Here is a 10841-nt window from a genome sequence, read left to right as displayed (position 1 = left end):
ACAATTTCATTATTTATAAGTATTACACTAATTTTTTTAACAGTTTTTCATTAAAAATTCAATACTTACTATATATGAAGAATAAAAAATATCAAAATTTATATTTTTGTCGGTTTTGATAAATAATATTTGGTTATTATGATTTTTTTAATGATAAGAAAAATAATTTCTTTTAAAAAATATTCATTTATCTATTAATTTGATGACATAATGTATCGGTACATCAGAAATTATTAAATGTACCATAAAAAAATTTCTTTTTTTTTTTAAGATAAAATTTCCCTTTTTTGTTTTCTAAAAATAATTATTTACATTTGTCAACAAAAAAAATAATTATTATTTACATTGGGTCCCAACCAAAGATATTTAGAAATATCTCTCTCGTGTGCTTCAAATATCTAAGTTCTAACACTTTTTCACTACACTCACTCTCTCACATTTCACTTTTCAATCGACTCACCGGAGCTCCCACGCGCCGCCACACAAAATGTCAAAAACCACCGCATCCGGCGTCGACTCTCCCTGTAACGACCTCAAGACACCAACACTAGACACAGAGTCTCCCACACTACTCCACTCCATTTCAGAGCAAGGAGGATACGCCTACGTGAGAATGGCATCACTGGCTGCCGCCGGCGACATTCGAGCAGCAGAAGCAGTTAGAGAGATGGCGTGGGAGCAACTTCACTCTGGACCATGGCACTCGGTGTTACCGGTGTGGCGTGACGCTTATTCGATGGCTTGTCTTCATGTGGCGAAGCATCACTATGGAAACGGTGAGTTTAAGGAAGCGCTTAAGGCTTTGGATATGGGGATTATTATGGGAGGGAATCTTCTTAGAAAGGATTTGGATTCTGCTATTGGTAAGGTTTCTGAAAAAGCTAGGAGTATTAGGGTTTCTGATGGAAGCTACCAAGATTTTGGTAACTCTGAGCATCAACTTGTTGATCATGATTTTGATGTGTCTAAGGTGAGCTTGATCAATTAATTAATTCATAGCTTCAATTTTATTAGCATTGTTTATTATTTTTGTTGTTCATGATGTTGTTATTAATTATTATTCTTAGTGTTAATATTATTATTAATACTACTAAATTACTAATAGTTCTGTCCACAAATCCTAGTTGAGCTGGCAGAAATGTCGAAATTGTTAGGTGGACGCCATAACCAAGTTCGAACCCCCCGGTCCCTCCACTTTGTGTGTGTTGAATTTTCAAACGGTTTGTCATTTCGTCTATCTATAAAACAAATTACTAATAGTTCTGCAATAGAATTTGATATCTAAAGTTTACAAATCCTAGCTCAACTAGTAGAAATGCTGAAATTGGTAGATCGAACACCCTGACCGGGGTTCGAACCCTGGTCTCTCCTCCACTTTGGGTGTGAGTTTTCAGTGGCTTGTCATTTCGTCTATCTACCAAAAAATAATTTGATATCTGAGTGAAGTTAAGTTAAATGTTGATTTTGGGTATGATGCTGTGAAAGTTGTTTATCAATGAATTGATTTTGGTTAAAACTTAAAAGTGATTCAAAAGTAAATTTATTTATGTTTGGATGTATTTATGTAAAATTGGGAACAACAAAAAAATTGAGGTTAAAAATTATGTTTAGAGGTAAAAGCTATGAATCTCACAACTTTAAGTTAAAATTCATTTAAGGGGTAAAAGCAATTCTAATAGAGAACACACAAACATGTTGAAATCAATTTTGTGCGGCTGGAATCGATCTTGTATCTCAAAAGTGAATCCAAATATGTGCGTAATTGATTTTTTAATAGAAGTGTCAAAGTCTAAACTGTGATTAAAACATGTGTTTGTGTCTCACCCTCAAATATGATACAAGATTGAATATTTAGTATTGGAATTTGGCAGAGTTTTTCTTATGCCATATTTGGATTGATGAAAACTGATGCAAATGAAATGGATTTGTAATGAACTCCATCATTTGGATTGGAATGAAGCAGTAATTTTCCTCAATTTAATCATTATAATATTTTAAAAATGAAATGGTAGATTGTAATTTATTCTATAATTCTATTTTATCTTATTCCATTATACTCCACTCAAAAGAATCCCCTTTTATTCAGTTTCACTTTTCGTTATATATCCAAACACAGCCTTAGGTTGCTCGTTTATGCTTCTTTTTGGGTCGTGAAGCCATTAGTAAGATGATTATGTTATGGCTGCATTTGCTTAATGTCCCTTCTAACGTTTACTTTATAGCTTGTGCACTGTAGGTGCTCCAACTTTTACCTGTTAAGTCCCTTGCATCTAAGCTTGTGGTGAAGAGGTCCGGCCTGTCGCTGGAGAAATTCCTGAAAGATCATTACCTGTCTGGCACCCCAGTTATCATCAGTGATTGTATGGCACACTGGCCAGCCAAGAAAAACTGGAATAACATAGATTACTTGCTCAGAGTTGCTGGTGACCGCACTGTTCCGGTTGAGGTAATTATAATGCATGATAGCTCCTCTTCTTTGAAGAACAAATGTATACAGATATAGTTTCTAAACTGGTTACATTTAAAAACAGATAGCTGGTTGACAATTTTCTCCACTGAAACTCAAATCCTTTGCATTAAACACTCATCTTAATTAACAATACAAAAATGTAACTTAACTCAATCGTAGGTCATATATGTTCATTAGCTGTTAGATTCAAAGGTATATTATGAAATAAGTTCTTTTTTGGTAATCTTTCTTAAATAACATTCTTACTAGTATTTTGGAAAATTTATGGACCGTTTTTTGTAAAAATAGTAAAACTGTACGACTATAAAGAAAAGTATTGTGAGGAAATTCAGGTGAAAAGTCTACATTGGACACTTTATAGACAAACACAAACTTAATACACTTTGAACCTTTAATTGCATTGACAATGTAATTGTCATCTTAATCATAACTTATATATTTCTCATCCCCTCTTTGTAAATAGATAAATTTATATCTTCATGCATCCAAAATTTGTCGTGAACTCGTCCACTAGGAAATCATCATTGGGAACATACTTTAGTGCAATTTATCTCTTGCTTTGTGTGCTAATCCGTTTAAATATCTCTGATTGTATAGTCTTAAAAATGTTCTATGTAGAAATATAGAACCTTTACCCTGTTATACATCTAACAAATGAATAAACAATTTACTTTGGTTGCAACAGTTGGTGAGTGAAGACCTCACCCCCACCCACCCCTATTCTGTGACAATTCCTGGCCGATTCTGTTTTAGCCACCAAGTTTGTTGAACTGGAAATGCATGAGATTAAAGTTGAAAGATTTGCTTCATGTGATTGTGAATGTTAATTGTAATTGCAGTACCGTAAATCTTTACACTGTAATTTGGATGTTATCTCTAGCACTGTTTGTATTTATGTCCCGTTGCGTCTTGTAATTTATTTTTTTTTGTGATGGAAAGGTTGTTGAATTTGTTTATTATATTTATACTGGAAATTCACACAACCTGAAAAAAAGAAGAATAGTGTCGAGTGGATTTTATGCATTTTTTTAAGTAAATATTGGAAGAAAAGGGTAAGTGTGCGGCATTCTTGCAGGTTGGGAAAAACTATTTATGTGCAGATTGGAAGCAAGAGCTAGTTACATTTTCGGAGTTTCTTGAGCGGATAAGGTCTCATAGCTGTTCTCCTGGTGGTCCGACATATCTTGCTCAGCATCCATTATTTGATCAGGTATTCAAAGTTTAGATTTATTTTGTATACAACTCCAACTCTTGTTATTCTGACATGCAAGTTCAGGACTTGTACTGCTAGTTTCAGTTTCTGACACTATTGAATTGGCAGATAAATGAGCTTCGGAGAGATATTTTTATTCCTGACTATTGTTTTGCTGGTGGAGGAGAGCTAAGATTTCTCAATGCTTGGTTTGGTCCAGCTGGAACAGTAACACCACTACACCATGATCCACATCATAACATACTAGCACAGGTATTTCAGCTGTATAGTTATATTGAACAATTGCAAATTAAAGCTGCTTGTTTAACCTTCAGTGCCCCCTGGGCCCTGCCCGAGAAGAAAATCATGTTAGAAATCCCTTGCTGTTATGGCTCTTGTTTCTTTTCAGCACTTGTTAACAATTATTATTGAAATAGAGGTCCCATGAGTCCAACTTCGATCAATACTAATTCCGAGCCAGCTTTTCATGCTTCTTATCTAGATTATAAATGTGTTATTATGGTTCTAAATATGCACATTATAGCTGGCAACCTGGCATGGCATGGCATAGGTGGTGCAATTCCAGCAAGATAAATACAAAGTTCAGATTTTTCCACGCCTAATTTTAAGAGAAACCTGTGATACATGAGGATGACATTGTGGTTTTTATAATGTTCCAGTTATTTAAATTGTTTGTAAAATTCTGCTTATATTATTGGTGCAGATATGAAAATGATATATGTGCACCATGGAATAATTTATTTAACAGAGATTATTGTCTTTTTTACACTTCCAGGTTGTTGGGAAAAAATACATTAGGCTTTATCCGGCATCTGTGTCTGAGGAACTTTTCCCCTACTCGGAAACCATGCTTAGCAATTCCAGCCAGGTATTTAGTTTTTCGAACTGTATATTTGAATAATTTTCTGTGCATTCTACTTATGTATGCATTTGCTTGGAAAAATATCATTATCACTACAATCCATTTGAATGGCCAAACAACTGTAGAAATATTTCGTTAATTCAACATTTTTTCTTATATATTTCTTACTCTCCACTCCACTGTATGTATAGACTTGTAATTTATTACAAACCTAAATGTTTCCGTCTTATATCTGTTTATGATGCCAGAATACTTTTTCAGTTTACCTATACAATATGTGGGGTATGGAATATTTTTAAACCCGTGACTCTGCTTATTGCAAAGTGAATTGTGGTATCAATTGTAAAGTTTCATGTGAAGGAATAAGACGTGCCATCCATTCCCTATGCATTCATATAATTAGGTGTTTGTTTCATTTGTATTATTGCTTTTTTTTATCTTTTCTGAAATCTGTCTCCCTGCTAACTGGACATTTTGTATTTTTTGAAGGTTGATTTAGATGATGTAGACGAAAGGAAGTTTCCTAAGGTGCAAGACCTGGAATTTGTAGACTGTATTTTAGAGGAAGGTGAAATGTTATACATCCCGCCAAAATGGTGGCACTATGTGCGGTCTTTAACTACCAGTTTGTCAGTTAGCTTTTGGTGGAGTGAGGGTGAAAGTTCATCTCCGTCCTAATACTGTATCACTTTGATGTCTACATTTCATTATTAATGGAGAAGACAATCATATCCTAAGTTGCGTTGCTGATATCTACGTGATTGATCATTTTACATACCAATTACAGTTGTATCCTCGTGCGTGAACATCATTTTCAGCACCTGTTGCCATCGCCATAATATATTGATGTAAGGAAATGTATTATAGACTAAGACAAAGGTTTTGGTATATGAGTGGCACTAATGCCATTCAATTAATTATTATAAAGATTGTGAAAGTCCTGAAGAATGAATCAATCTGATACTCTGTCTATTTGTATTGAAAACAGTAAATCTTGTTAAAATAACTTATTTGAATTTATCTATTGGTATAAGTTTTTGGAGACTATTTGGAAGAACTTATGAAAATAGCTTATGATATTGTTCATAAGATGTTTTCAATTTATTTTCACAAGTTCTCAAAGATAGTTTATAAAAAATGGATTATAGCTTATACATAAGTTTCTAGTTGCTACTAGTTAGTTAGTTAACTTATCTGTTGATTTATTTTTGCTTTTCTCTATCTCCAGATGTCTCTGGTTCTTTTGTTCGGTATAAAAAATGGATAGACAACACACACAATGATAATTAGTTGTAAGTTCATCTAATTCATTGCTACCTATGTCTCATAAACAAGAGGGTTTAATTTCGTCTCCTTCATCTTTTACCGATTGTATGAGATATAGGATTATGACAGCAACCACATGAGATAAGCTTCACATGGTAGGCTTAAAACTTCTAGCATGCTGCATTTATCTGCTTTTTGAATATGCTTTCTCTTAAAATAAATTATCCATATTTAAGAACATGAGTATGTTGTTTGCAGTAGTAAGAATAATTTAATTTTGCTAATTATCAATTACACTTCTGAATCTTCATCTACTCAATGACAAGCATAAAAAAATGAGTTTGCAGTAGATTAAACCAATTTGAACGAATATTCATTGTCACATACTTTTTGCTTCTTACAGTGAAATAAACAAATTTCCTAGTTTTATTTAAGCTGTAGATTTGTACCTACAAAGAACCTTACACCTCAAAACCCTATCCTTAACATAAAACCCTGGATTAACCATGATCTTAACTTTGCTTGGACCCTGTGACCTTGGAGACATATCTTCCATGTAGCGATGATCAAAGATTCTATTCTCTTCGACCCTTAAAACTCCCAATGGTGGGTTGAAAGAAAAGGCAAGCAAATGTAGCAACCACATGCATTTTGCTGCGACAAAGAAAGCTTGAAGAAGCTGCTCAGGCCAAGGTCTTGTCCAATTTAGAGTAGTGGTAATACAACTCATTTTCTGATCACAAAACTTGCTAAACTCTTCACTGTAATATTTTGTTCCTTTTCTCAGTACCTCATTCCAGCTCAAATTTCGAAGGGCAACAAATGACGAGAATTTTGCTTGGCGATCTTCATGTCGGTCTATGAATTTCGAGCAGCCGTTCTTTTGGAAAACACAATTCTCAAAGTCTTGGTAGAGAGATTGGTTTATGAAAGCTTCAAAATGGTATAGAACTGCTTTTGAGTACTTGGAATTTAGAGACAGTTTATACGGTTGAAGAAGTGAGTTCAAATTTTCTGTCAAAGAATGATCGGTTTCTTCAATGGTGTTTAAAAGGTTCTTACAGAACTGTTTCACTGATAATCTTGACTCTGATACTATCTGCAAGAATCCCTCTATCATTACTTCCTCATTCACCGGCATTGAATTTTCAACACTCTCATCAATTGATTTTCCTCTTTGAGGAAGATTACTAAGCTTAATCTGTTCACAAAGTTGAGAATCCCTTTCCTGCATCTGCATGGATTGCTTCAAAGCTTTCTTCAGCTCTTCACAGTAACTCTCCAAATACTCCATCTTCTGTCTCAGTTCCCCCAGTGAAGTTCTCATATCAGAAACTTCCCCTAAAGCCACATCTCGATTCTCGTTCGCTTCTATCAGCTCTTTCTTCAATGCCTGAATTGACATTATTCCTATGTCCTTGAGAACCTGAGAAACATCCTCAGATTCCGCTCTACTTGGAGAATTCTCATTCTTATGCTTCCTCTTCAGCCGAGGAAACAACCACGAAATCACCCCTTTGCTTTTAGTTTCGGACTGAAACGATGAGTGGGAATCTGTGGCGGGAACAACAATATTTGAGCTCTTGCTGTTCCTTGCACTCTCCAATTCACTAGTTATGATTGCAGGCTTACATTTATTGCAGGATGAAACTGATGAATAATCCTCTAAACTGTTTCTTCTCTTATACTTGTAGTTTTCACTGGTAGGCGATGTTTGAAGAACAGTGATGTGATTTGCACATGAGCCAGTTACAGATTTGGTGTCATCAGTAGGGCATATGTGAGATTCTTTGTTGGTAAAACCATAAGGTACTAGTATCCCTTTTCTTGAAATTGGTTTCTCCTTGTAATCTTGTGCTATGGTTTCTATGCTGTTTTCTGATCCTCTTTCATCCCAACTTTCTGATATTGTTAGGCTTTTCATGTGGTTTTGACTGTACCCTATAATTGGGTCATCTCCATAGCTCTGCCAATAATACTCACATTTAGAAACTTATTATCCATCAAAGTAAAAAATAAATAAATAAATTAGGGGGTGGAAGTTATGGAATTAGAGACTAGGTAGCACCGACACTTCAAATTGGTGAACCAAATATCACTGACACATGCGGTTACATTCAATTATTCTATTTTCTCAAATTATTATTGGTTTTGACGTGTCGGTGTCGTATTCAGTATCCGACTCTAGGTAAGTACTTCATACAGGCTACAGGTTACAGGCATAAATATGGATAAAAATCTCAGAACAATTATAAAGTTAGAAGTATAAAATACATGATCATTAGGAATTTTCCACAGGATTCAGTTCAGAATTCAGACTTACTAAACCTTAAAAGGTACATAACAAGGAAACTAAAGCAAAAAAAGTTAAAAACATCAATTTCTCATTCAAGGTTGGTGTTCTTTGAGAATAAATAAGATAGGGAAAGGATGAGCAAACATATAAAAATGTAACTGTAACAACAATGACATATTGACATCTACCTACCAAGCTATAAAGAAGCAATAAATTTCATAGCTGAGAATTATTGTATATTTCATAAATTCAGGTATTTTGTGTTCAGTCCCTATCATGATAAGCAGTAACAATCACATTTCATGCATAATCTAGAAAACCAAAGGTAACTTTTTTTTAACAATATAGCTTTGTTGAAATGAATTGAACATAAATTAGAATACCCAATTGAGCAAGAAAATCAAAACTGAAGGAAAAGAAGGAATTCTCACAGGTGTGAAAACAGGGTAATCATGAGCAGAGAACTGAGAAACAGAGCGTGAAACAGGGGAAGGAGATGGAAATTTAGCAGTTACTGAACTATTATTCCCTCGCATTAAAGAAGCATGAAGAGCTCTTAACTCCACTGCTTTAGCTATAGCAACCTTAATTTCTTGTCTTGTAGTTTCAGAATTTCCATTGTTGTTGTCTTTGAAAACCTGTGTTGAAGAAGTACTAGTTGTAGCCATGAAACAGAACAGAGAAAAAAGAACAAAACAAAATGGAACATGTAAATTTTCTACAAGATAAAGACTATTTCTTTATGGTTGATAATAACAAAGTGGTTAAGTGGTGTTAAATTCAACGGTTGGATTTGATTCTAAGGCTATATATGTAAGTTCAACTGTTTTTGTTTTTATTCTTGTGAGAAAGTTAATGGAATGAAAGTGTATGAATGTGATGATGTGAAAATTTGAAGAGAATAGGGAAAAGAGAGAATGAAATTTTGACTCTTTCATAGGTGTACACATCACTACATTAGAAGTGTGTTTGCTAATTTACCAATTTGCCCATATATTCCAAAATTCACCACAATAGGTGGTGGTAGTGATAGTGGTACCATTGTTTCACATGATTATGTACAAACATAGGTTCCATTTCCACTATGTTCACCACTATATACAGGTAATCAACTCTGCTTTAGCTTTTAATTTGGGAATATTATGAACCAAAGTTGATTTAAGATTCATTGTTACTTTGTGTGTAATCATCATAGTTAATGGTTATGGCATGTGTGTGTTCATTTTCATATTGAAAACATGTTAACTGATAAGATATCGTCAATGTTTTAAAAATATGATCGAACCGACTAGTTCAACCCGTTAAATCGAGAATGGATTAGTTCGTTAATTGGTTTGATCCCAATTACATTACAATTGGGTTGAAGTAGATTCAACTTGTTCAGCTGCTTTTGGTTGACTGGTTCAACTCATTTTTAAAATACTTTTACTTTTTCTTTTATTTTATTTTTTAAAACATTTTAGTTTTTATTATCATTTAGTTCTACCGTAATTGAACCAATTTGAATCGTAATTTAACCGTCTCACTAGTTCGATCTCCATTTTCGGTACAATTTTTAAAACATTAGGTTAGTAATAATATATTAGATATAATCTGCCTAGTATCTAACATACAAGAATACATAATGTTAACTGTCAAAAAATTTGTCAAAAAAAAAATGTGACTCTCAAACAAAAAAATTAAAAAGAATACATAATGTTCCTTCTCTTGAATCAATTGCTTATACCTAAAGGAAGGGTCAGTGGAAAATTTAACAAGTGGGAATAATAATCACATGCATAATTCATGGAATTGAGCTCAAATTGGACAATTTCAAAAACATTTAACTTGGTCAATTGGAAAGATAAAAAAAACGTAGTAACTTTATCATTTACTTTTGCAGATCCATAACAGTGCAATTATGTTGGGTGAGGTCAATATTGTTCAAATTAAAAATAGAATTGAATGTGAATGGTGCTGAGGCGTAAAGGTGAAGTTATGTTGGGAAAAAGGAGAAAGAAAAATAACTAAACACTGCAAACATTGAATCACATATATGAGACAGGTTGTCATTGTGGGTATCAAGTGATGAAAGAGGGCATGGGACAGCGTTTTAAATTACATAATGGTCCTCATATGCCATGTTTTGAATTATACTAGTAGTTTTCAAAAGTGAAGGTTCTTTAAATTTCGGTTTTCAGGTGAAGTCCACAAAGCGACAAGTGAATATGATTGCTCACACATTAGTTAAAGCAGCCATTTTCTTCGTCTCGTCGCCATGTTTTTGATTTGATATTGTCTTGTATTAACAATTTATTATATAATAAAATGATATGATTTTCCCGTTGTCAAAAAAAAATGAAGGGTTTTTTCACAAGGAAATTGGATCCTCTTGATCTCTCTCGTAATCTCAATTTCTCTCATGATTACTTTTAAAAAAAAAATTGGCTTTCACAACCAATTTAATCTGGTTCGGAGGGTCAGTTCTGGCATCAAGTGGTTCCAGCCCCCTTCCGATCGCAGTTGCGGGGGATCGAACCGTGATCCTCCCTACCAAGTTCAGCGTCAATCAACACTGAATCAACTAATGGTTAGTTAACCTTATTGATTACTTTTAAAATTTTATTAAAGAGATATATTGAAATAGGTGCGAAAAAAAGTTCTGAGAGTTTAGCTCAGTTTGCAGGGACATTGCATTGTGAGTAGCATGGATAGCTTAACTGATTTGAGCTAAGACGGTAAAGGAGAAAAATAT

The 10841-nt window shown here is 33.9% G+C and overlaps 2 protein-coding genes across 2 annotated transcripts; one reads left to right on the top strand and one right to left on the bottom strand.

The window, feature by feature from the left end:
* Window positions 1-396: 396 nt before the first annotated feature.
* LOC123913490 (lysine-specific demethylase JMJ30) lies at window positions 397-5569 on the top strand. Its single transcript, XM_045964251.1, has 6 exons — window positions 397-970; window positions 2237-2446; window positions 3546-3680; window positions 3792-3935; window positions 4459-4551; window positions 5035-5569. The coding sequence occupies exons 1-6, from the start codon at window positions 488-490 to the stop codon at window positions 5221-5223; spliced, it is 1254 nt and encodes a 417-aa protein (XP_045820207.1). The 5' UTR covers window positions 397-487; the 3' UTR covers window positions 5224-5569.
* Window positions 5570-6158: 589 nt separating this feature from the next.
* Window positions 6159-9069, bottom strand: LOC123913489 (IRK-interacting protein-like). The gene is made up of 2 exons (XM_045964250.1): window positions 8539-9069; window positions 6159-7777 (listed from the first exon to the last, which is right to left on the bottom strand). Exons 1-2 carry the CDS (start codon window positions 8773-8775, stop codon window positions 6242-6244), a joined length of 1773 nt encoding a protein of 590 aa, XP_045820206.1. The 5' UTR covers window positions 8776-9069; the 3' UTR covers window positions 6159-6241.
* Between the last annotated feature and the right edge of the window lie 1772 nt (window positions 9070-10841).

The sequence above is a fragment of the Trifolium pratense genome, linkage group LG3, assembly GCF_020283565.1.
Source record: "Trifolium pratense cultivar HEN17-A07 linkage group LG3, ARS_RC_1.1, whole genome shotgun sequence".
In the NCBI taxonomy this organism is placed as follows: Eukaryota; Viridiplantae; Streptophyta; class Magnoliopsida; order Fabales; family Fabaceae; genus Trifolium; species Trifolium pratense.
The sequence above is the reverse complement of the archived record's forward strand: the minus strand, read 5'-3'. Positions and strand labels throughout refer to the sequence as shown.